The following is a 27,669-nucleotide window of genomic DNA, read 5'->3' on the forward strand; positions in this document are numbered from 1 at the left end:
AGCGGTGTAATATCTTTAAATTTAGTTCAATTATGGAGAGCGAAATTGATGTTTTTGTAATGTTTTGAAAGATTGTTACGCCAGTTTGGGGAAGAATTATGATACCCAGTTCATCTTCCCATTTCTCTAGGAATTGTGGGACGTGGCCTGGGGGGTTAGTTGTTAGCAATTTGTAGATTAACGATAGGGTGTGGGAGATCAGAGGATCTCAGAGGCAAAGTGCTTCAAAGTTTGTTAGTGGTCTAACCATATTTCTACTCTGTTCGTGCGATAGGATAAATCGGTTAACTCTGTGGTAGTTAAACCAGTTATGAAAGTAGGAGTAACCTTTGTCTAATAGCTTGTTTTGGGAGAGGATCCTGTCACCCGCGATGATCCTATAAATGGGGAAGTCACGCGTGTTTGAGTCTGCAAAGTCTGAAAGAATACTATGGCCTATTGTGAATTGTCCATTTACTATGAGTGAAGTGAGGGGTGAAGGTTTGGAGGAGATGTGTGTGGTTTTAGAGAGTACGCGTTCCCAAACTTCGTAGGTTTCTCTAACTAGTGGGGAGCCTTGTATCTTTTTGTATTGTGATTTCTCTAGGCTCCAACAAACTCTGCCCAGATGGGAAACCCCAGAAATTTGGTGCTCTAGTTGTACCCATCTTTTGTGGTCATAGTGGATATGCCAATCCACTATTCTTTGTAAGAAGATAGCCTGTCTGTATAACGTTATATTAGGGATACTCAAACCTCCCTGAGATTTAGGTTGTTGCATGGTATGGTGATTGATTCTAGGGGATTTTTTAGCCCATACAAAATCACTAAACGCTTTTTGGACACCCGCTATGTAAGAAGTTGGCAGGGGGATAGGCAGCGTTTGCATGATATATAATAGTCTTGGAAAGACATTCATTTTAAGGGAATTTATTTTACCTGACCAAGAAAGTCTTTTTGATAGCCAGGAGGATAGGTCTCTAATAATAGTTTTTTTAATGGGTTCATAGTTTTTGGAAAAGGTCTCCTCTAGTGTAGTTGCTAGTTCTATACCTAGGTACTGTAGCGAATGTTTGCACCAGACAAAGGGGGTCATTTGTTTGACCCTAAGGAGGGTAGAGGTATCTAGGTTTATGTTTAGCACTTCAGATTTAGTAGAGTTGATTTTAAAATTGGAGAGCATCTGGAATTGTTCAAAATCTCTTAATAGTGGGGGGATAGAGTGTTCCGGGTCAGTAAGAGTAAATAGAATGTCGTCTGCGAATAGGGAGAGGACATATGCTTGGGACCCTATCTGTATCCCTTTTATGTTTGGATTCTGCTGAATCCTGGCTGCAAGGGTTTCGATAAAGCAAGCAAATAAAAGGGGAGATAGAGGACAACCCTGTCGGGTACCGTTGGTTATCTTAAAAGGGTCGGACAAAATTCCATTCAATAGGATTCTGGCGTTAGGGTGAGAGTAGAGGGAAAAAATTCTATCTAGGATCTTAGGGCCAAAGCCCAGTTTCTAGTGTAGCCCGTAGGTATGACCAGTCAACACGGTCAAAGGCCTTTTCTGCGTCTATAGACAGTAGGATCCCTTGGATACCTCTGTCTTGTAGGTATTGGATAAAGTTTAAGGCCCTGACCGTGTTGTCTTTGGCCTCTCTCTGGGGGATAAACCCCACCTGATCCCAGTGGATTATGTCTGGTAGTAGGAGATTTATACGATTTGCTAACACTTTAGCGTAGATTTTTAAGTCTGTGTTGAGGAGCGATATAGGCCTATAATGTGATGGGTGGTCTAAGGGTTTGTTGCAGTAAAATGATGTGGGCCTCTAGAGCCCTAGGGGATAGTGATTTAGATTCATCTATGTGATTGAAGTAGCGAGTGAGATGGGGTAGTAGTTCCTCCTGAAACAGTTTATAGTATTTGTTACTGAATCCGTCAGGGCCCAGTGTTTTGCCGTTTGGGAGGTCTTTGATAACTGGTTTGACTTCTTCTAATGTTATAGGTTCATCTAGCTGAGACTTTTGGTGAGATGAGATTTGGGGGAGATGGAGTTCGGCTAAAAATCCAGCTATAGCTTGGGATTTAGTGTCCTGATCTAGGGCTGATCTGGTTGACGAGTCGTGTAAGTTGTAAAGTTTTTGGTAGAAGTCCCTAAATGTGCTTGCAATGGATTTAGAGGTAAAATGTTCCCTGTTAAGATTGTCTTTTATATGAAGAATGTATGATTTGTGTGATTTTTGTTTTAAATAGCGTGCCAGCATACGGCCCGATTTATTCCGTCCTTCATAGTTTAGTTGTAGTTTTAGGGATTGTTTTTTATGTTCATTGTTGTAAAAGGCTGCGTTTGTCTCTTTCTGACTGCAAAGAAGCTTGTAGCTGAGAGTTTGATGGGGCTGTCTTGTGGTTCTGCTCTAATGTGTCTATGTTGGCTAGGAGTGAAGTTAAGTATATGCGCTTTTTTTTCAAGAGGGAGGCTTTTATACCTATAAATTCCCCTCTCAGCACACATTTGTGAGCTTCCCATATATTATCCTGGCTTAAATCTTGGTTGGTGTTAAAGGTAAAATATTCTGTGATGGTTTTTACTATGTGCTGAGCTACCAGGGGATCTGATAATAATTGGTCGTCTAGTCTCCAAATAAAGTCGCAGATCGGCTTAGTTGGCCATGTGAGAGTGCCTAACACTGCTGCGTGGTCAGACCAAGTGAGGGGAGAAATTTTCGTGTCGTGGAATAGTGCCAGTCCCGTAACGTCTGTAAATATATAGTCAATGCGAGTGTAGAGTTTGTGGGGGTATGAGTAGAAGGTGTAATTTCTTGTCTCCGGGTTTGAAACCCTCCAAAGGTCGTGGGCAACTAGTTTCCTAAGGCAAGCTTTAGTACGGTTAATCTGGGACATTGGTATTGAGGAGAGTGAGGATGAGCAGTCTAGTTGGGGGTTTAGTGGCATGTTCAGGTCTTCGCAGAGTATCAGGACCCCTTTTTGGTGCTCTAGAATTATGTTAACGACTGATTTAATGAATTTGGATTGGTTAGAATTTGGAGTGTAGATGGAGACTAGAGTTATTGGGCGACCATAGAGGAGGCCTACCAGAATAATATATCTGCCCTCCCTATCTTTGATTGAGGTTATAGTGGAAAATGGGATATTTTTCTTGATTAGAATCCCAACCCCATTCTTTTTAGAATGTGGGTGTGATGCATAAAAGCAGGTACCAAATTTAAGCGAGAAAGTTTTAGGTTCTTTACCTTTTAGGAAATGGGATTCTTGTATGAACACAATATCAGCTTTATGCCTTTGGAAGTCTTGCAGTGCTTGGGACCTTTTTGCTGGTATGTTCAGCCCTTTAGCATTTATGGTTTGGACTCTTATAGAGTCTGGCGGTTTGGAAGTTAAGTGACGGGCAGACATGGGAAGGTGAGTGAGCATGTACTATGGGTGTTACTGACGGAAGGGTCGTAGGGGAGAGATGTGTGAGTTTCAATTGCTACGTGGCATTTCAGGGCCAGCTGATTGGCGTGAAGAAGAGGAATAAGGGGGAAAAGAAACATGGAAAGAAGACATAACACTAATCTTGATTTCAACAAGACTAACATTTTGAGGTTGCGTTTCACAGTTTTAGGCACTTAATAAAACAAAACGAGGTGCCGTGAGTATTTCAAACTACAATAACTAACATTTCTGATTATCTAAAGAGACAACGAACATTGAGAATGCAACAGACAGGAGTGTAACAGTTCCCACTCCAACTTTAGTAAATTAGGCTACTTTGCCTAACAACCTTCCAATTAACTGTGTTGTATAAGGGGAAAAAAGCAAAAGGGAAAGGAAGGGGGAATTCCTAGAACTCATAACTAAATATGCTAAATAGGCTAGATGACCACGAAAACTAAGTGCAAAGAAGTAACCATACAATGCTAGTGTCTTTGAGATCCCCGTAATTGCCTTACAATAAGTACAGGTAAAATAAGGAGGAAAAACATATTAAAGGTCAAAACATTAGTTGCAAAACAATTAACATACGACCTGTATTTCTCAGCGTCCATGGATTCTAGTGTAGCAATGTCCCATATATATTTATATCCTCACTCATTTAACAGCAGAGTCCTTAAGCTTCTTTTTGGCCACCAACGTCCACCTGTCCTCACGGTGGCCGTGGCGGGATTCTGAGGGTTTGTGGTGGGAGTCTTGCAATTGTTGGTTCGTGGTTGGAAAAGTCAGGTTGAGGTTTTTGGACAGAGCTTCAAGATCATCAAAGTCTTTATAGGTGAGAGTTTTACCGTCTTTTTGTACTAGGAGAATAAACGGGTATCCCCATCTATAGCGAATGTTGTTTTCCTGTAAGACGGACGTAAGAAACTTGAGTGCGCGTCTCTTTTCAATGGTGGTGGGGCTCAGGTCTTGGAAGATTTGGAGGGTTTTTCCCTGAAAAATTATGGGGCTTTGTAATCTGGCCTGTTGCCAGATAGTTTCTTTGTGTTGGAAAAAGGCGAACTTCATAATAACGTCTCTGGGGGGGCTTTCTGGTTTGGGCTTAGGCCTCAGAGCTCTGTGGGCTCTCTCGAGTGCAGTTGGTGTTAAGTCCAGTGATGGTGCCAGCATTTTGAAAAGCTGAAGAAGATATGTAGGTATATTTTCGTGAGTGATGTCTTCAGGAATTCCCCTGATCCTCAGATTACTGCGACGGTTTCTGTTATCAAGGTCCTCTACTTTTGTTTGTAAGTCCCGAATCATGACGTCCTGGCAGTTAACATGTTGTGTATTGTCGCTGACAATGGACTCCAGGTTTTCCTGCCCCTCCTCCAGGCATTCGACCCTGGAGTCCAGTTCTCCAATATCTTTTTTAATGGACGAAAGTTCAGATTTGATGAACGATTTTAGGTCGGCAATGTCCGATTTGGATGGGAGAGCAGCTATATTGCTTGGATTTGAGTTAGTTGTTCTGCGGAGGATTGAGGTGTCAATTGAGGGGTTTGAGATTCCATAGTGGCGGATAGTGGATAATTTGGTGTCGCAGGGTGTGGGGTTTGCTCCAGCGAGGAAAAGTAGGAGCTTACTGATGGTGTTGCCAACTTATTTGCCCCTTTGGTCTGTCTATTAGATTTCCTTGCTGCCATATGCAGAGGAGGTGAAGGTAGGGGGTGTTATGTGCAAATGCAGCAGCCGGTGACTGTATGAGGCTTTACAGTTGTTGCTTGCAGTGAAATTTGTAAGGGCAACTTATATGTGCATCCACACCCTGAGAAGGAGTAGTCAAGAGTTATAACTTTGTGTCCCAGGTAGACTGTGGGTTTATATGCAATGCTTTAAGTATCCAGCGCGTGCTCTGATCACCATTAAGCCAGCCCAAAGTTTATAAAATAAGCTGTTGTGAGGCATATCCCCTATATTATTAGGGCTTCTGCAAACCAAAGCTGCCCATGTGTGTGGGGTTAGTTGTGAGGTGTTTAAAGCTGTTGTTGGAGCTCAATCTTTCACCCAGCACTGCTGTGTAATGATGGGAGTTGGGGCCATGTGGCGCTCTGCAAAGCGCAGCGTTATAACTTTGCGGTACTTTCTTACCCCACTCCGTTTATGAGCCGGTGCTTCCCTGCTGTTCACTCCTTCATCTGTGGCGTTGTTGTAGCGGTGCCTGTCAGGGTTGCTTATGCTGCTGGTCACAGACGCTGTAAAAGAAGCAGGGCCGATTTTCAAGATGGCGACCGGGACTTCTGGATATGCGGCTACTTGTCAATATTTCGGCAATCGGCTACATGGGGTAGTTGATCTTTGTCCCCACTCCTGGCGTGAAGGTTCTTGAGGGTAAAATGTGCGATGCACCTGTCTGATTGAAAGTTATGGGCCCGAAAACTGAAAAAGGCTACGGAGCTACCCGCTCATGCGACTGTCTCCACGAGCGGTCACGCCCCGCCTCCTAATTTTTGCTTTTAAATATTACTGTGTGCTTGCTAGAGAGTGCCAGGTTTCCTGTGTGTTGTGTTGATAATTTTCCCTATTGGCTTGTCACCCAGGCCGGTCGGGGGTTAACTGCCTGAGTTGCTGGAAACTGTACAGCTGTCTGTAAGTATTCATATACACACATACATGATGACATTTTGTTTCTACATATGAAAACTGTGTGAGTGCTGAAAAAATAAACAAACAGGTCATATCACACAAGATGTTTATTCCGTTTTGAATTTTATTTTATTTTTAAATAAGTAATTCAGACAGAGTTGAATTTATGCTTAAGTGTAATAATGTTGATGATTCAATATTGTCATTTAACAAATCCTTTGCATTATTTTGGACTCTTCAGAGTCCTTGCACTGCGAGATGATGATGCACTTGATGATCTTGAGGAGGTAGGCAAACCAAGTTCAACCACTTTAATCCGCGGAGATGGTCCAGAGCTGGCTGAAGTTCTAGAAGAACTTGATCTGAAAATCATAGAAAATATGTTAAAGGACCACTAAATACAGTAGAATTGCATAATTAACAAGTGCACAATGAAAAAAAAATGCAAATAGCACATACTCTGAATTTCAAATAAGCAGAAGCGTTTTTTTCTGACAAATGTATTTTCCCCATTTTTAAGTCCCCTCTATCATGTGACAGTCATCAGCAAATTATAGACTGCTATACGTATACTCTGTGAACCTATGCACATGCTCAGTAGTAGCTGATGCCTCAGAAAATGTGCATATAAAAAGTCTATGCAATTTTTTTTTATGGAAGTAAATTGCAAATTCTTTTAAAACTGCAGGCTCTATCTGAATCAGAAAATTTTATTTTTCACCTTAGTGTCCCTTTAAGCCTTTAAATGCATTCTCCAGGTGGATATAAATATCCAATGCAAATTTTCTTAACATGGAAGGTACCATTGAAGCATATTTTAAAGATTAATTTTATCATATTGCATATGTGCCAACCAATCAGCTATGTAATATGCAGCAGTTTTGAAATGTAATTTCCTTTGAAATGACTATCCTTATGCTAGTACTTTTCATGAAGCAATCACACTCAACTACCAATAGCAACTATATACTACGTACTCTTCAGGACAGCGTAAATAAAGGTAAAAGATGTGACAAAACATGTAAGAAACTAGTTACACAATGATAGTTGCATAATTTACTAGATAACAAAATTTATGCTTACCTGATAAATTCTTTTCTTTCCTGGCATAGAGAGATAACTAGTGGGAATTCAACTCCTGGCCACCCGGAGGAGGCAAAGAACACCCCAGCAAATCTATAAGTATTCCTCCCACTTCCCATAATCCCCAGTCATTCAGCCAAGGGAATACGGAAAAAGAAGAGGAACACCCGGGTATAGAGGTACCTGAAGATAATAAGCCGTCTTGAATTTAAACAAGGGTGGGTCGTGAACTCTCCATGCCAGGAAAGAAAATAATTTATCAGGTAAGCATAAATTTTGTTTTCTTTACAATGGCATGGAGAGTCCACAAATCCATTCTAATTACTAGTGGGAACCAATACCCAAGCTAAAGGACACAGAATGGAAAGGGAGGGAGAAACAAGACAGGCGTACCTAAATTGAAGACACCATCGCTTTAAGAAACCTCTCCCAAAAGAAACCTTAGCTGAGGTGAAAACATTAAGATTTAGAAAATGTTTGTAATGTGGATCAAGTGGTCATCTAGCAAATTTGCTCCACAGAAGCCTCGTTTTTTAAAGGCTCAGGAAGAAGAAATAGCCCAGGTTGAATGAGCCGTAATCCTCTCAGAAGGTTGTTGTCCAGCTTGGCCAACCAAAAGACACTCCTAAACCAAAAGGAAAGAGAAGTGGACGTGGCCTTCTAGACCTTACATTTGCAAATAGCACAAAAAGATTAACGGAAATCCGTAGTAGCCTAGAGATAGAATTTTAGAGCAGATACAACATCCAGGTTGAGAAACAGACGATCTTCCAGAGAAGAAGGATTAGGACACAAAGAAGGAATGACAATTTCCTGAATGATATTGCGATCCGAAACCACCGTAAGAAGAAATCCCAATCTGGAACAAAGGACCGCCTTATCCACATGGAAAAAAATAATAATAAGGGGAACCACACTGTAGAGCCGAAAGTTCTGAGAGTCTACGAGCAGAAGAAAAGCTAGCAGAAACAACTTAAATGGAGCCTACTGCAAAACCCAAAGAAGAAGATTAAAACTCCAGGGTTGAACAACAGGTTTCAACACAGGCCTGATTCTGACCAGGGCCTAAACAAAGGGCCGAGAATCTGGTAAATCAGCCAAACGAGTTATGTGAACATGAAATGGCACAAATCTGACCTTACAGAGTACTGACCGACAAACCCTTCTACAGACCCTCCTGGAGAAATGACAAAATACGGGGTACTCTCACTTTACGCCAAGGAAACCCCCGAGAATCGCACCAGCAAATGTATGTGCGCCAAACCTTAAGGTAAAATTTGAGAGAAAACGGCTTACGAGCCTGGATCAAGGAGACAATAACCTATTCAGAAAAACCTTGTTTAGACAAAACTAGGCGTTCAATTTCCATGCAGAGATCGAAATTTGGATGTAGAAAAGGACCCTGGAGAAAAAGATCCTTCCTCAGCGGTTATTTCCACAGAGGAGAGGATGACATCATCACCAGGTCCACAAACCAAATGCTGCAAAGTAAAGCTGGAGCAATGAGAATCACCGAAACCTGCTCCTGATACGGGCTATCCCCCGAGGAAGGAGAGCAAACAGAGGAAAAAGGTAAATCAAACCGAAATCCCATGGAACCACTAGAGCGTCCACCAGAACTGCTTGCGGATCTCTTAGCCTGGATCCGTATCTGGGAAGCTTAGAGTTTAGACGAGATGCCATCAGGACCAACTCCAGAACCCCCCACCTAAAGGTTATCCTTGAGAATACCTCCGGATGAAGAGTCCTCTCCCCCTGGGAGAAACGTCTGTCTTCTCAGATAATCCGCCTTCCAGTTGTCCCCACCTGGGACAAAAATGTGGCTGTTGAGACTCCGCCCACTGAAGGATGCGAGTCACCTCCTTCATTGCTAAGGAACTCTATGTTCCTCCCTGATGGTTGAGATAAGCCACCGAGGTGATGTGTCCGATTGAAATCAGATAACCCGGACAAAACTCAGTTGGGGCCAGGCTATCAGGGCATTGAATATTGCTCTCAACTCTAAAATATTTATTGGAATGACAGACTCCGCCTGAGTCCAGATTCCTTGAGCTCCTAATGGACCCCAAACTGTTCCCCAGCCTGAAGGCTGGCATCTGTAGTAACAATCTCCCAGGATGGTCTCAAGAAGCATGTGTCTTGGGACACCAGGAAAGAGTCTCTCGTCCGGTTGTCCAGGACAATCCTCTGAGAGAGGTCTGAGAGGTCTGAGAGGTCCCCTATACAGGCGAAAAGCGATATACAGCATATAGGGATAGCACGCTCCAAGAGCCACAACTGAGATGACGAGTTTGCGCCAAACAGACCTATGGCAGGAAACATTAACTCCACCACCGCCAGTCTCATCCAATACAGATAGGGCAGTAACATCAGTTACACTGTTATATTGCAATATATATATATATATATATATATATATATAATATGCACAGCATGTATAGATTAATCAACCAGTCTATCTGTAGGTCTGTCAGAGCGGACCGCAAAGTAGGATAACCTGCTTCAGTACGGCACTGATCGATTAAAGGCTCATGAAACAATTGTATAAGCTTCCCAAATAGAAAGATAACCCTTGGGTGTTAGACTTACATGGCACAGTGTCCCCAACACATCCCCTAACGTGCAAAAGGATGGGATCTGTTACACCATTGCAATAGCGTATCTAGATTAGTAACTTCTGGCATGGACTCTATGTGGCTGTTGAAAATAGAAACTACCACACTTAGACACCTCCAGGGCTAACTGCACTCAAATAACGGCTCTCTTTTTTAGGACCTTTAGTGGTTATTACATAGCCCTATTATGAGAAGGGAAGAGACTGAAAACCTTTTACTATAGTGACAAAAAAGGATAGTAAAAATTAACTTTCAATCCCAGTCTCCCCTAGTAAGAACTGTCTGTTTTACTGTGCTTAAAACGCAACATAAATACCTCTCACATTGCTGGAGCTCCGGTGCCAAATTGCCAATAAAGGAAAAAAGCTTAACTTTGTCCCTATTTTCCTCAGAGAGATATATATAAGAGCTAACACACGCAGTGCCCTGTAAAAACTGCCCAAACTTTAATCCCAACGTTGAAGAGATTATTTTAATAATAGCCCCCAGAGACCATATGTTAAATAGAGGGGAAAAAACACCAAAGTGCTGAGCCTTCTCACCTAGAAGGGAAAATCACTTATCTCTGGAGTTCCAGCTGTAGGGCAGGTACAGCATCCAAGGTCTGACAGATCCAGACAACTTCTGACAGGGACCTGGAGAAAGAGGAAAAGCAGAGTAACCAACCGGACTACCCTGCCGACCTCCAACAGCTAACAGCCACCACAACTCTTACTCAAGAGCATTACGTAGACACAGCATTACCCCAATCCTTGCTTGCAGGGAAACTACCCATTAAAGGACTAACTTAATTTTCTTCAGACACCATCTTTGCACACCTCCATGACGTATAAAGGCAAAGAATGACTGGGATTATGAGAAGTGGGAGGGATATTTATAGCTTTATAAAAGTAAGCAGGGAAACCAGCCTCTTATATTGCACCCATAAACAGACCCAAGTAAAAAGTTTAACTCGGGTCTTTTAACCTTATATGAAGGAACGTTGTGCAGACCCTTAAAAATTACATAAGCGTCAAGTCTAGAGAGATAAAGTAGAAACTTAAAAAGAGTAACTACATGCAAGACAGGGATTTCAGCACAGCATTTATTTAATTTTTATTTAAATGGTCAAGAGATTAATTTAATTTAGTTAGATACCACAGTGATTTCAAGATCATACGTCCACTCAACAGACAGGGAACTTATAATTCAATTCATAGAAAGACAATTGAACCAAAAAATGCTCAAGAGTAAAACCTCATTGCAGACCTACATAACCTTATATAGGGAAATGTAGAAACACATTCCCAAATTACCAACAGAACAACACCTCCACTAGAGGATAGCTGCGCCTTAGACGCATAAATCGGCTATCATAGTGATCCATGAGGATCCATGTCTGTTATTAACACTTTTGTGTCCTAATTAATGCATGCAGTTCAAATACAGAAATAAGGAACATGTACATTAGTTGGTACTACAAAAAGGAACCTAATGGTCCAGTATAATAACAGAGACTGGGGGGTTGTGTACAACACCTGCTTCAGAGGACACCACTAGCTTACGATAAAGTATTGGGTGTCATGAAGTATAAATATATGCCAGGATCTATGTACACACTCCCAAAAGCGAGTCTTGTTTATACCAAAAGTGTATTAGGTGATAATAGCAGTACCGGTATATAAAGCATTGTTAACAAGGTAGCAGCTAAAGATGCAAATGAAATGAAATTAGCAGTTCATAAATTCCCGGTAGTGAACCTGGAGCTATAGCTCTTCATATCAGTTGCAAGGATTTAGAAGTAAAGAAAGTCTCAGTAGCGATTCACATACTTCAGTATAGAATTCCATATACATTACGTATTTCACCATATGCTACCCGAACAATGTCCGTAAGCAGGAAAAGGCAAAGTTTTTTTTATCATAAATACGAACGTGACGGCTTATCTCCTCCGTAATGCCGATTTGGGATTCCAACAGTTCGTTTTACAAACAGGCACGGCCATTGAAGGCAGGGGTTGAACCAATGGTGATCCTCCTTGATTGCTGTACACTCGGTACTAGTATAGCCGTCTGTGAAGTGTGCAACAGAGTATCTCACTCCAAGCACGTCACTGCCGATGCGCGTTTCACCCCCCTTGTGACACTTTGTCATAGGGGTTTCCTCAGGGCAAACGGTTATTCGCTTGATGACTCAGTCTTTTTACCGGGCATTATTCAAAGCAATTGAATGTTGCTTTTAGGCTTTCAACCAATAGACAATGCTGCCTTTAAACATGCCTCCCTTTTGCGGAACAGGTGAAAGATTTTGTGAACAAGGAAAAAGGACCAATAGTTTAGTGTGTTAGATACATATTAACAAAGAATTATTAACTAAAGAAATACATTTTAATATTAAAAGCAATTTTCTCTTTCTATACAAGTAACTAAATATACGGAGACACAACTGAACTCCATATCTAACTCTAATAAATGGTTCAAAAGTCTTAAAAGATTACAGCAATTTAATGTTCTCTTTAAAAGTTATTCCAGAATAATACATTTTAGGTTTTGTTTCAAAAACTATCTGTGAACTGGTCAAAGACGTGGCGCATTAAGGGAACTCAAATCATATATTACAGTGATTATCAATATCACAGGAACGCTGCAAATTCGAACTTTTCATTAAGGCCTTTTGGAATTAGTGTTTGAAGCTTGTACATCCACTCTGTTTCTTTTTTGAGGAGTATATTATCAATATCCCCTCCTCTCCCAAACAACTATGGTGTGTAGCAAAATGCAAGGCTACCCCACTTTTAATCTCTCCTTTGCTTGCTGCCTTTATATTGTCCCTATGCTCGGTCACCCTTTCTTTCAACATACGTCTAGTTTTACCTACATAGAATACCGGACAGCTGCAGGATAATAGGTAGATAACGTTCTCAGTTTTACAGTTAATAAACTGTTTAATGGGGTATGACAAGAGGCCAGTTGAAAAGGTTTTAGTACGGATAATGTATTTACATAGAACGCAGCTTCCACATTGAAAACTGCCTGTGACCTTTCTGTGTTTTTCTAGCCAATCTCTAATATTAGGACTTTTTACATAGTGACTTTTTACAAGTTTATCTTTGAGATTGGGTGCTCGCCTAGAAACTAGGGAGGGCTTATCACCCACTATTTTCCCAATTTCTGTATCCACTTGTAAAAATTGCCATTTTTCAGAGAGGATTCCATGAATCCTTTCCCAGTGACAATTGTATTCAGTAACAAAACGAACCTTCTGTTCTCCAATTTTAGTTTTACTCTTATAGAGCAAGTCATCCCTATTTTCTCTTCTAGCTCTATTCACAGCATATCTTAGATTCCTTTTTGAATAGCCCCTACTCTCAAATCTATCGTACATCTCTATCGCATATGTATTAAATTTCCTCATACTAGAACAGTTTCTCCTTAGCCGGAGGAATTGTCCTACCGGTATCCCACGTATCAGGGATTTGGGATGATGGATTGAGGCTTCTAGAATGTTGTTAGTAGCTGTGTCTTTACGATAAATTTCAGTCACTAGACTGTCTCCTTCCTTTTTAATTTTGACATCAAGGAAAGTTAACTCACTCTCGTCGAAGTCAAAAGGATATTGGAAGAGTTTGTATTCAAAATTTTCACAAACTCCTTAAGAGAGCCTTCAGTCCCCCTCCATAGGAGAAAGACATAATCTACATAGCGTAGCCAGATCAAAACATGTTTTTCTATCCATTCCTGAAGGTCACCAAAAACTACAAAGTTTTCCCAGAAACCTAGATGAAGGCAAGCATAAGATGGAGCACACGTTGCCCCCATCGCCTTTCCTCTAGTCTGTCTATAAAACTTCTGATCGAAGCTAAATACATTATTTGTTAGTACAAATTTTAACAGTTCCAACACAAACTCAGTATGCTTTCTATACATAGGGCCTCTACTATCCAAAAAATGCCTAACAGCTCTTAGGCCTACTTCATGAGGAATGGATGAGTAGAGGCCCTCCACATCCAAAGATACGAGTAGAGTGTCCGATTCTACCTCTAGCCCAGAGCTTTCCAAACTTTTCATGTTGGTGACACACTTTTTAGACCTACATCATTTCGCGATACAGCAATTCAGTTGTACTGGCAAACAGGAGGTTAAACTAACTTGTTTTAAGAGATACGGACACATACATAAATTATATAATAACAAAATGTATTTACAAGTAACAGTAAGTAAGTATGTGCAAGAATTAAACAAAAGTTTAATATCACCAACAGCTACTTACTATTTTAATAGGATGTATAAGATTGATAGGATGGACACAATTTCTGAATATTTGGTGAAATATTAGATAAAGACACTCGCATTTCATCATTAAGCATTTGTAAGCTACCCCTTCCTATCCCTATATCAAGAGCAGGAGCAGCAATGCACTACTGGGAGCTAGTTGCAAAAAAACCCCCACTGACTTCTGCTCAGCGTTTAAGCTGCCGCCCTCAGAGCTTGGTGAGTCCGATTGACTACTGCCCATGCTGCAAACACACTGCTGTCCCACTCACTGACTACACTTGCAGTCATGAGCCAATTAAGGAGACTACACATGCAGTCAGGAGCCAATGTGCCGCCAAAGCCACCAATGGCAATAGTTTCAGTTCCCACTGATCTGCGCCAATAGGTTAAGATGATCTGTGACCCCCTAGGTATCAATCACGTGTCAACCATGTGATATGCGTAGCAGGCAGACGGAAAGTCAGAAACCAAAAAAAAATGTATAAAAAATTTAAATTTTAAAAAATTAGTGCTGAAGCAGGGACACACCTACACACTGCTGCCGACACACTAGTGTGTCCCGACACACAGTTTGGAAAGCACTGCTCTAGCCCATCCAGTTTTCTCAGGAGGTCACTAGTGTCTTTTACATAGGAGGTTAAAGTCAAAAGAAAAGGTTTTAGGAATCTGTCCACATAGTTCCCCAGGTTCTACGTTACACTCCCTATCCCAGAAATTATGGGACGTCCTGGGGGATCTCTTAAATTCTTATGCAGTTTTGGAATGCAATAGAACACAGCGACCCTGGGAAACTAAGTGTACAGATAACCACATTCCTTTTTGTTAATTATTCCATCTTTCCTTTCATCAGCAAGGAGATGGAGTAGATGAGCCTGTATTGAAGCTATGGGATTAGATGGTAACATGAGATATTGATCTTTGTTTTTCAATTGTCTCCTAACTTCATTCACATAGTTGGTTTCGTCCATAACCACTAAATTACCCCCCTTGTCCACCTGCTTAATTATGATGCCCGATTTTTTCATTAAAGGGACAGTTTACTCAAAAATTCTCTCCCCTTTAATTTGTTCCCAGTGATCCACTTTACCTGCTGGAGTGTATTAAATTGTTTACAAGTATTTCCATTAACCTTATATTGGCATTTGAATTAGTTTATTTAGCCTGTGGTATCCCCACCCATCCTGAAAGTTTTTGGCCACGAGGCCAAGCTAAATTAACACAGCCAGTAGAAGAAATTACACTCCCAGTGGGTTATAGAAGAGATAAGGTAATAAAATGTTAATTTTCCATTGTTCTCTCCAAGTATTGGTGGTTGGTTTATGGATAGATATAAGATAAAGAAGCAGGTATATTTACACAATGTGATAAAGTAACAAGACCTGATTATACCTACAATCTCAACCCATTTTATTAGGTTGTGGATTCAAAACACAAAATCAGCTAATTCATATACACAAATAAGCCTTAAAAAATCAAATCTGATGCATATTATACTCTGCAGCTGGTAAAAAAAGTAATTGGAAACACATTAAGGGAAAATTTTTTTTTATAGTATACTGTCCCTTTAAAGGGACAGTATACACTCATTTTTTCTTTGCATAAATGTTTTGTAGATGATCTATTTATATAGCCCATGAAGTTTTTTTTTAAAAAAAAATGTTTAGTTTTGCTTATTTTTAAATAATAATGCTCAGATTTTCAGACTCCTAACCAAGCCCCAAAGTTTTATGTGAGTACTGATGTATACCTTCTCCAGCTTGCTCCTGTTTGTGTAAAGGGTCTTTTCATATGCAAAAGAAGGGGGAGGGGGGAAAAGTGTCTTATTTCCCACTTGCAGTGGGCTTTCCAGCTACCTTTTCAACAAAGCTAAACTGAAAGCTTCTAAGTAAGTTTTTAAACAGTTTTATACTGGATTTTTATATCGGTATCTGTGCATCCTATTCTTTATAGTAGTGTCTATTACATGCAGTTATATGAAAATGAGTCTATACTGTCCCTTTAAGTCATAGAGTGCTTTTCTTTCTTCATGTTTTAAATTATCATGGGTTATCTTATCAAACGAAATCTTATTGATTTCTTTCTCGACTTCTTTTACAAATAGCTGTACCGCAGGGGCAAGGGCAAGTGGGGGCATGTACTCAGATTTTCTTTTTAGGCCCGAATCAACTGTTATAACTGGGTGGGGAGGGAGTAATACTTCCTGTGAAGTTTGTGGATTTATTACAGGGGGTTCAGCAATAAATTCGTTTGTGTCCAACAAATGTACCAGGTCTGCCACAGTTTCTTGATCATCTTGATCTAAATTTGTGACAACAGGGTTACTTTCTGTATTCACATTTATTTTACTCTTCATTACTTGGGAAAGTACTACTTTCCGTGCAAAGAGATTAAGATCCTTTATTACTGTGAATTTGTCCAGGGCATTTGTTGGACAAAAAGAAAAGCCCTTTTTCAACAGGTTAACATGTGCATTATTTAGGGGAAAAGAGGACAAATTAACTATTTGTAATTCATCAGTTTTGTTAGTTATAGAATCCCCTAGAAGTCCCCTCTGTAATCTCGTTGAGTTCTCATTTTCATCTCTAAACCTCTCCTCATACCCCTTCCTCTCCTTTGGAATCTGCCCCTCTCTCTGGGTATCTGCCCCTCTGTGGGACCTATTTTTGTTTCGACTCCTTTTCCTTCCTCCACGTTTCCTTTCTTTTTTACCTGTACCCTGACCGCCTCGTTTTTTGATTTGCCTTCACCTTCTACATCTGAGCAGTCAGTACCTGAGTCATATGAATTTTTATTCAAGAAATAGGTATAAACCTGATTTTTCTTGTAGTCATCTTGGTCACGTCCTAGCTTCCTACATTTCCTTTGTTTTATTTCTTGTTGTAATTTGGAAACAGTATCCTTAGTTTCATCATTCAATTTAGAGAATTTTGAGTCCCCTTCAAAACTATTCACAACTCTAAGAGCTTCCTCCATCTCATTTTTTATCTTTTCTAACTTTTTTATATCTTTATCAACCATATGTTGCATTTGGAATCCCAAATCGGCATTACAGAGGAGATAAGCCGTCACGTTCATATTTATGATAAAAAAACTTTGCCTTTTCCAGCTTACGGACATTGTTCGGCTAGCATATGGTGAAATACGTAATGTATATGGAATTCTATACCTAAGTATGTGAATCACTACTGAGACTTTCTTTACTTCTAAATCCTTGCAACTGATATGAAGAGCTATAGCTCCAGGTTCACTACCGGGAATTTATGAACTGCTAATTTCATTTCATTTGCATCTTTAGCTGCTACCTTGTTAACAATGCTTTATATACCGGTACTGCTATTATCACCTAATACACTTTTGGTATAAACAAGACTCGCTTTTGGGAGTGTGTACATAGATCCTGGCATATATTTATACTTCATGACACCCAATACTATATCGTAAGATAGTGGTGTCCTCTGAAGCAGGTGTTGTACACAACCCCCCAGTCTCTGTTATTATACTGGACCATTAGGTTCCTTTTTGTAGTACCAACTAATGTACATGTTCCTTATTTCTGTATTTGAACTGCATGAATTAATTAGGACACAAAAGTGTTAATAACAGACATGGATCCTCATGGATCACTATGATAGCCGATTTATGCGTCTAAGGCGCAGCTATCCTCTAGTGGAGGTGTTGTTCTGTTGGTAATTTGGGAATGTGTTTCTACATTTCCCTATATAAGGTTATGTAGGTCTGCCAATAGGATTTTTTCAACCTTAATTTCGATTGGCTGATAGAATTCTATCAGCCAATCGGAATCTAAGGGATGCCATCTTGGATGACGTCACTTAAAGAGACATTCATTCTGGAAGAAGACTTCGTTGGAAGAGGATGCTCCATGCCGGATGTCTTGAAGCTGGACCCGCTCCGCACCAGATGGATGAAGATAGAAGATGCCGTCTGGATGAAGACTTCTGCCCGTCTGAAGGACTATTTCTCCCGGCTTGGATAAAGACTTCTCCCGGCTTTGTAGAGGACTTCTTGCCGTTTCGTTGAAGACGTCTCCCGGCTTCGTTGAGGATGGATGTCGCCTCTTCAAAACTGTAAGTGGATCTTCAGGGGTTAGTGTTAGGTTTTTTTAAGGGTTTATTGGGTGGGTTTTATTTTTAGGTTAGGGTTTGGACCGCAATAGAGCTAAATGCCCTTTTAAGGGCAATGCCCATACAAATGCCCTTTTCTGGGCAATGGGAAGCTTAGGTTTTTTTAGTTAGGGTTTTATTTGGGGGGTTAGTTGTGTGGGTGGTGGGTTTTACTGTTGGAGGGGTTGTTTGTATTTTTTTTCAGGTAAAAGAGCTGAATTCTTTGGGGCAATGCCCCGCAAAAGCCCCTTTAAGGGCTATTGGTAGTTTAGTTTAGGCTAGGTTTTTTTTTATTTTGTGTGGGCTTTTTTGCGAGGCTGGAGTGCAGTGTTTTAAGGGTTAATATGTTTATTATAATGGCAGCGATGTCGGGAGTGGCAGATTAGGGGTTAAGAATTTTATTTTAGTGTTTGCAATGCGGGAGGGCCTCGGTTTAGGGGTTAATAGGTAGTTTATGGGTGTTAGTGTACTTTTTAGCACTTTAGTTATGAGTTTTATGCTACAGCTTTGTAGTGTAAAACTCATAACTACTGACTTTAGAATGCGTTACGAATCGGATAGGCTGTACCGCTCACTTTTTGGTCAAAAAAAAAAAAACTTGTAATACCGGCGCTATGGAAGTCCCATTGAAAAAAGACTATACACAAATTGCGTAAGTTGATTTGCAGTAAGGCCAAAAAACACAATTTATGCTTACCTGATAAATTTATTTCTCTTGTGGTGTATCCAGTCCACGGATCATCCATTACTTGTGGGATATTCTCATTCCCAACAGGAAGTTGCAAGAGGACCCACAGCAAAGCTGTTATATAGCTCCTCCCCTTCCTACCATATCCAGTCATTCGACCGAAAACAAGCAGAGAAAGGAGAAACCATAGGGTGCAGTGGTGACTGTAGTTTAAATTTAAAAATACCTGCCTTAAAATGACAGGGCGGGCCGTGGACTGGATACACCACAAGAGAAATAAATTTATCAGGTAAGCATAAATTGTGTTTTCTCTTGTAAGGTGTATCCAGTCCACGGATCATCCATTACTTGTGGGATACCAATACCAAAGCTAAAGTACACGGATGAAGGGAGGGACAAGGCAGGTACTTAAACGGAAGGTACCACTGCCTGTAAAACCTTTCTCCCAAAAATAGCCTCCGAAGAAGCAAAAGTATCAAATTTATAGAATTTTGAAAAGGTATGAAGCGAAGACCAAGTCGCCGCCTTGCAAATCTGTTCAACAGAAGCCTCATTTTTAAAGGCCCATGTGGAAGCCACAGCTCTAGTAGAATGAGCTGTAATCCTTTCAGGAGGCTGCTGGCCAGCAGTCTCAAAAGCTAAGCGTATTAGACTACTTAGCCAAAAAGAAAGAGAAGTTGCCGAAGCCTTTTGGCCTCTCCTCTGTCCAGAGTAGACAACAAACAAAGAAGATGTTTGACGAAAATCTTTAGTAGCTTGTAAGTAAAGCTTTAAAGCACGAACCACGTCCAGATTATGTAATAGACGTTCCTTCTTCGAAGAAGGATTAGGACACAAGGATGGAACAACAATCTCTTGATTGATATTCTTGTTAGATACCACCTTAGGTAAAAACCCAGGTTTGGTACGCAGGACTACCTTATCAGAATGAAAAATCAGATAAGGAGAATCACATTGTAAGGCAGATAAGGAAATAGCTACCAAAAAAAGGACTTTCCAAGATAAAAGTTTGATATCTATGGAATGAAGAGGTTCAAAAGGAACTCCTTGAAGAACCTTAAGAACCAAATTTAAGCTCCATGGTGGAGAAACAGGTTTAAACAGAGGCTTGATTCTGACTAAAGCCTGACAAAATGCCTGAACGTCTGGAACATCTGCCAGACGCTTGTGTAAAAGAATAGACAGAGCAGAAATCTGTCCCTTTAAGGAACTAGCTGACAAACCTTTTTCCAAGCCTTCTTGGAGAAAAGATAATATCCTAGGAATCCTGACCTTACTCCATGAGTAACCCTTGGATTCACACCAATAAAGATATTTACGCCATATTTTATGGTAAATTTTCCTGGTGACAGGCTTTCTTGCCTGTATTAAGGTATCAATGACTGACTCTGGGAAGCCACGCTTTGATAAAATCAAGCATTCAATCTCCGTGCAGTCAGTCTCAGAGAATTAGATTTGGATGGTGGAAAGGACCCTGAAGTAGAAAGTCCTGTCTCAGAGGCAGAGTCCATGGTGGAAAGGATGACATGTCCACTAGATCTGCATACCAGGTCCTGCGTGGCCACACAGGCGCTATTAAAATCACCGATGCTCTCTCCTGCTTGATCTTGGCAATCAGTCGAGGGAGCAGAGGAAACGGTGGAAACACATAAGCCAGGTTGAAAGACCAGGGCGCTGCCCGAGCATCTATCAGCGTCGCCCTGGGGTCCCTGGACCTGGATCCGTAACAAGGAAGCTTGGCGTTCTGTCGAGACGCTATGAGATCCAGTTCTGGTTTGCCCCAGCGATGAATCACTTGTGCAAACACCTCCGGATGGAGTTCCCACTCCCCCGGATGAAAAGTCTGTCGACTTAGAAAATCCGCCTCCCAGTTCTCTACACCTGGGATATGGATAGCTGATAGGTGGCCGGAGTGAATCTCCGCCCAGCGAATTATCTTTGAGGCTTCTAACATCGCTTGGGAACTTCTTGTTCCCCCTTGATGGTTGATGTAAGCCACAGTCGTGATGTTGTCCGACTGTAATCTGATGTACCTCAGAGTTGCTAACTGAGGCCAAGCCTGAAGAGCATTGAATATCGCTCTTAGTTCCAGAATATTTATTGGAAGGAGAGACTCCTCCTGAGTCCACGATCCCTGAGCCTTCAGGGAGTTCCAGACTGCACCCCAACCTAGAAGGCTGGCATCTGTTGTTACAATTGTCCAATCTGGCCTGCGAAAGGTCATACCTTTGGACAGATGGACCCGAGATAGCCACCAGAGCAGAGAATCCCTGGTCTCTTGGTCCAGATTCAGTTGAGGGGACAAATCTGTGTAATCCCCGTTCCACTGACTGAGCATGCATAGTTGCAGCGGTTTGAGATGTAAGCGTGCAAACGGTACTATGTCCATTGCCGTTACCATTAAGCCGATTACTTCCATACACTGAGCCACCGAAGGGTGCGGAATGGAATGAAGAACCCGGCAGGAATTTAGAAGCTTTGATAACCTGGACTCCGTGAGGTAAATTTTCATTTCTACAGAATCTATCAGAGTCCCTAGAAAGGAAACTCTTGTGAGTGGGGATAGAGAACTCTTTTCCTCGTTCACTTTCCACCCATGCGACCTCAGAAATGCCAGTACTACGTCCGTATGAGACTTGGCAATTTGGAAGTTTGACGCCTGTATCAGGATGTCGTCTAAATAAGGGGCTACTGCTATGCCCCGCGGCCTTAGGACCGCCAGAAGGGACCTCAGGAACCTTCGTGAAGATTCTTGGGGCTGTAGCTAACCCAAAGGGAAGCGCTACAAACTGGTAATGCCTGTCTAGGAAGGCAAACCTGAGAAACCAATGATGATCTTTGTGTATCGGAATCTGAAGATAAGCATCCTTTAGATCCACTGTAATCATATATTGACCCTCCTGGATCATAGGCAGGATGGTACGGATAGTTTCCATCTTGAATGATGGAACCCTGAGGAATTTGTTTAAGATCTTTAGATCCAAAATTGGTCTGAATGTTCCCTCTTTTTTGGGAACCACAAACAGACTTGAGTAAAAAAACCCTGTCCTTGTTCCTCTTTTGGAACTGGATGGATCACTCCCATAACTAGGAGGTCTCGTACACAGTGTAAGAATGCCTCTCTCTTTATCTGGTTTGCAGATAATTGTGAAAGGTTAAATCTCCCTTTTGGGGGATAAGCTTTGAAGTCCAGAAGATATCCCTGGGATATAATTTCCAACGGCCAGGGATCCTGAACATCTCTTGCCCACGCCTGGGCGAAAAGTGAAGTCTGCCCCCCACTAAATCCGTTACCGGATAGGGGGCCGTTCCTTCATGCTGTCTTAGAGGCAGCAGCAGGTTTTTTTAGCCTGCTTACCTTTGTTCCAGGTCTGGTTTGACCTCCAGACCGTCTTGGGCTGAGCAAAAAGGCCGCACTTGCCTTGAAGTTTCGAAAGGCACGAAAATTAGACTGTTTGGCCCTGGATTTGGACCTGTCCTGAGGAAGGGCATGACCTTTTCCTCCAGTGATATCAGCAATAATCTCCTTCAAACCAGGCCCGAATAAGGTCTGCCCCTTGAAGGGAATGTTAAGCAGCTTAGATTTGTAAGTCACGTCAGCTGACCATGATTTAAGCCATAGCGCTCTGCGCGCCTGTATAGCAAAACCAGAATTCTTAGCCGTTAGTTTAGTCAAATGAACAATGGCATCAGAAACAAAAGAATTGGCTAGCTTAAGTGCCCTAAGTTTGCCAAGTATGTCATCCAATGGAGTCGCTACCTGTAAGGCCTCTTCCAGAGACTCAAACCAGAACGCCGCAGCAGCAGTGAGAGGGGCAATGCATGCAAGGGGCTGTAGGATAAAACCTTGTTGACAAAATATTTTCTTAAGGTAACCTTCTAATTTTTTATCCATTGGATCTGAAAAAGCACAACTGTCCTCGACAGGGATAGTAGAACGCTTTGCTAAAGTAGAAACTGCTCCCTCCCGTCTGCCATAAGTCCCGTGTGGTGGCGTCTATAGGAAACATTTTTCTAAAAATAGGAGGGGAAGAGAACGGCATATCTGGTCTATGCCATTCCTTAGTAATAATTTCTGTAAACCTTTTAGGTATTGTAAAAACATCAGTACACACCGGCACTGCATAGTATTTATCCAGTCTACACAATTTCCCTGGCACTGCAATTGTGTCACAGTCATTCAGAGCAGCTAAAACCTCTTTAAGTAATACACGGAGGTGTTCAAGCTTAAATTTAAGTCTAGAAAAATCACCCACAGACTGAAGTTCTCCTCAGCTTCAGCATATTGTGAGGCAGTATACGACATGGTTCTTAAAGCGTCAGTGTGCTCTGCATTTCGTCTAACCCCAGAGCTATCTCACTTAACTCTAAGTTCGGGTAGTCTGGTTAATACCGCTGACAGTGTATTATCCATGACTGCCACCATGTCTTTGTAAAGTAAACGCTATAGGTGCCCTTTATGTACTTGGCGCCATTTCAGCGTGAGTCCCTTGTGCGGGAGTCAAAGGGTCTGACACGTGAGGAGAGTAAGTCGGCATAACTTCCCCCTCGTCAGATTCCTCTGGTGATAAAATATGATCTTTATTGCTTAAAGAGAAATCAGTACATTTGGTACACATTCTAAGAGGGGGTTCCACCATGGCTTTTAAACATAATGAACAAGGAGTTTCCTCTATGTCAGACATGTTTATACAGACTAAAAATGAGACTAGCAAGCTTGGAAAACACTTTAATTCAAGTTAACAAGCAAATATAAAAAACTGTACTGTGCCTTTAAGAGAAAAAATTTTGTCAAAATTTGAAAAACAGTGAAAAAAGGCAGTTACACAAACGAAATTTTAACAGTGTATGTAATAGGCTAACAGAGCATTGCACCCACTTGCAAATGGATGATTAACCCCTTAGTTCAAAAAACGGATCAAAAAAACGACAGACGTTTTTTAACAGTCACAGCAAACTGCCACAGCTCTACAGTGGCTCCTACCTTCCCCAATAAACGTTTTTAGGCTCTTTAGAGATGTCCTGTAGCATTCAGGGAACTTCTGAGGAAAACTGGATGTCTCAGTCTGTAATTTAACTGTGCAAAAAAGCGCTAAAATAGGCCCCTCCCACTCATATTACAACAGTGGAAGGCCTCAGGAAAACTGTTTCTAAGCAAAAATAAAGCCAGCCATGTGGAAAAAATTAGGCCCCAATAAGTTTTATCACCAAGCATATATAAAAAATGATTAAACATGCCAGCAAACGTTTTATATAGCATATCTATAAGGGTATTACCCCTGAGAGTAAGCATGATACCAGTCGTTATTAAATCACTGTATTCAGGCTTAACTTACATTTATCAGGAATCAGCAGCATTTTCTAGCATTTCCAATCCTAGAAAAAATTATAACTGCACATACCTGATAGCAGAATAAACTGCACGCCATTCTCCCTCTGAAGTTACCTCACTCCTCAGACATGTGTGAGAACAGCAATGGATCTTAGTTACAACCTGCTAAGATCATAGAAAACTCAGGCAGATTCTTCTTCTATCTCTGCCTGAGAAAAAATAGCACAACTCCGGTACTATTTAAAATAACAAACTTTTGATTGAAGAAAATAAACTAACTATTTTTCACCACTCTCCTCTTACTACCTCCATGCGCGTTGAGAGTTGCAAGAGAATGACTGGATATGGTAGGAAGGGGAGGAGCTATATAACAGCTTTGCTGTGGGTCCTCTTGCAACTTCCTGTTGGGAATGAGAATATCCCACAAGTAATGGATGATCCATGGACTGGATACACCTTACAAGAGAAAAGTGTGCAGTGCCCCTAAATCTGCAAGACTCGTAATACCAGCGGTAGTAAAAAAGCAGCGTTATGAGCCTTAACACTGCTTTTTTACTCATAACGCAAGACTCGTAATCTAGCCGTAACCTTTTTAGAGAACCAATGCAACTTTAAACTATATGGTCAGAAATGTATCATAACTTCCAAACTCTACCCTGTGCTGCACCTAATAAACATATTTAGTTTTGCCTTAAATGGACAGTAAAGTCATACTTAGACATTCATGACTTAGAAAGAGCATACAATTTTAAACAACTTTTCAATTTACTTCTATTATTTAATTTGCTTCCTTCTCCTGTTATCCGTTGCTGAAAGGTTTATCTAGGGAAGCTCAGGAGCAGCAAATAACCTAGGTTCTCCTCTGCTGATTGGTGGCTGCATATATATATATATATATATATATATATATATACATATATACATACACCGATTGTCATTTGCTCACCCATGTACTGCATTACTGCTCCTTCAAAAAAATTTACCAAGAGAATGAAGGAAATTTGATAATAGAAGTAAACTGGAAAGTTGTTTATAAAATTGTATGTTCTACCTAAATCATGAAAGAAAAAAATTGGGGGTTTATGTTCCTTTAAAGCATTCCCAACACATGTTTATCTATTCAAAATTGTGTTCAGCAGAATAAATATGAAGTAAAAGCTTTTTTAAATTTGAACTAAGATAACCCTTATTTAGTTTGCACTTCCTACTTATGCTCCTAGATAATTCCCATTAATCCTCAATGCGTAATTGAAGCAAGAACCTATCATCCATTGAGCATTAGTAGGAAATACACAACTGATACAGCTGTATTAGTTCAAATTTAAATAGATGTGACTTCATATTTTTTTCAACCAAAAAAAATAAATAAATAGAAATGTATTCTTAACTGACAGAAGCTTCCCAAAGTGGAACTAATCTAGTAGTTCTGATAGAAAATGTCATGCTTCCCATAAAGTTTAAGTTAATAAGAACTTTAACCAGGAAGCTAAAGTAACAACTGTAGTCGTCTGACTGGGAATTCAACTTCTGGCCACTAGGAAGAGGCAATGATATCCAACATTGCACAAGTCTTTAATCTCTCCCACCTCTCTGACATCCCAGTCTAATGTATAGCCAAGAAAAGGAGAATAATAGAGAAGTAGGAAAGGACAAAGCTGGGTAAATGAGGTGCATATAAATTAAAAGAGGATGGGTCTCGTGGACTCTCAACACCATTGAAAGAAATTAATGTATCAGATAAGAATAATAAGGAGGTGAGAGTCCATGAGCCATTACCCCTGGGATCTAATACCCAAGCTGTGAAGTTCACAAATAAATGGGTGGGACAAAAAATAAGGCAGGCACCTATTTACCAGCCACTAAGACTATAAGACTTTAATGTGAAAAACTATCCCAAAAGAAAAGTGACACAGTTGCTGCTGTGGAATCTACATAAAAGAAGCTTCATTTTAAATGAGACCAACAAAGTGGAACTATTTTAGTAGAAAGCGCGGTAACATTTTTGTAAGAAAAACAGAATTTATGCTTACCTGATAAATTACTTTCTCCAACGGTGTGTCCGGTCCACGGTGTCATCCTTACTTGTGGGATATTCTCTTCCCCATCAGGAAATGGCAAAGAGTCCCAGCAAAGCTGGCCATATAGTCCCTCCTAGGCTCCGCCCACCCCAGTCATTCGACCGACGGACAGGAGGAAATATATATAGGAGAAACCATATGGTACCGTGGTGACTGTAGTTAGAGAAAATAATTCATCAGAACTGATTAAAAAACCAGGGCGGGCCGTGGACCGGACACACCGTTGGAGAAAGTAATTTATCAGGTAAGCATAAATTCTGTTTTCTCCAACATTGGTGTGTCCGGTCCACGGCGTCATCCTTACTTGTGGGAACCAATACCAAAGCTTTAGGACACGGATGAAGGGAGGGAGCAAATCAGGTTACCTAAACGGAAGGCACCACAGCTTGCAAAACCTTTCTCCCAAAAATAGCCTCTGAAGAAGCAAAAGTATCAAATTTGTAAAATTTGGCAAAAGTGTGCAGTGAAGACCAAGTCGCTGCCTTACATATCTGGTCAACAGAAGCCTCGTTCTTGAAGGCCCATGTGGAAGCCACAGCCCTAGTGGAGTGAGCTGTGATTCTTTCAGGAGGCTGCCGTCCGGCAGTCTCATAAGCCAATCGGATAATGCTTTTAAGCCAAAAGGAAAGAGAGGTAGAAGTCGCTTTTTGACCTCTCCTTTTACCAGAATAAACAACAAACAAGGAAGATGTTTGTCTGAAATCTTTAGTAGCCTCTAAATAGAATTTTAGAGCACAGACAACGTCCAAATTGTGTAACAAACGTTCCTTCTTTGAAACTGGATTCGGACACAAAGAAGGTACAACTATCTCCTGGTTAATATTTTTGTTAGAAACAACTTTAGGAAGAAAACCAGGCTTAGTACGCAAAACCACCTTATCTGCATGGAACACCAGATAGGGCGGAGAACACTGTAGAGCAGATAACTCTGAAACTCTTCTAGCAGAAGAAATTGCAGCTAAAAACAAAACTTTCCAAGATAGTAACTTAATATCTATGGAATGTAAAGGTTCAAACGGAACCCCTTGAAGAACTGAAAGAACTAGATTTAGACTCCAGGGAGGAGTCAAAGGTCTGTAAACAGGCTTGATCCTAACCAGAGCCTGAACAAATGCTTGAACATCTGGCACAGCTGCCAGTCTTTTGTGTAGTAAGACAGATAAAGCAGAGATCTGTCCCTTTAGAGAACTTGCAGATAATCCTTTCTCCAAACCTTCTTGTAGAAAGGAGAGAATCTTAGGAATTTTTATCTTATTCCATGGGAATCCTTTGGATTCACACCAACAGATATATTTTTTCCATATTTTATGGTAAATTTTTCTAGTTACAGGTTTTCTGGCCTGAACCAGAGTATCTATAACAGAATCTGAAAACCCACGCTTCGATAGAATCAAGCGTTCAATCTCCAAGCCGTCAGTTGGAGGGAGACCAGATTTGGATGTCCGAATGGACCCTGAACAAGAAGGTCCTG

General features: G+C 40.9%; 1 protein-coding gene across 1 annotated transcript in view; it reads right to left on the reverse strand.

Annotated features, from left to right (window-relative positions):
- Positions 1 to 6,134: 6,134 nt before the first annotated feature.
- The window catches only part of CCDC39 (coiled-coil domain containing 39), a 151,888-nt gene continuing 130,353 nt past the window's right edge, over positions 6,135 to 27,669 (reverse strand). The window contains 1 exon segment of the mRNA XM_053710170.1: positions 6,135 to 6,390. Coding sequence (XP_053566145.1) covers positions 6,252 to 6,390 — 139 coding nt within the window. The 3' untranslated portion in view covers positions 6,135 to 6,251.

The sequence above is a fragment of the Bombina bombina genome, chromosome 4 (assembly GCF_027579735.1).
Source record: "Bombina bombina isolate aBomBom1 chromosome 4, aBomBom1.pri, whole genome shotgun sequence".
In the NCBI taxonomy this organism is placed as follows: Eukaryota; Metazoa; Chordata; class Amphibia; order Anura; family Bombinatoridae; genus Bombina; species Bombina bombina.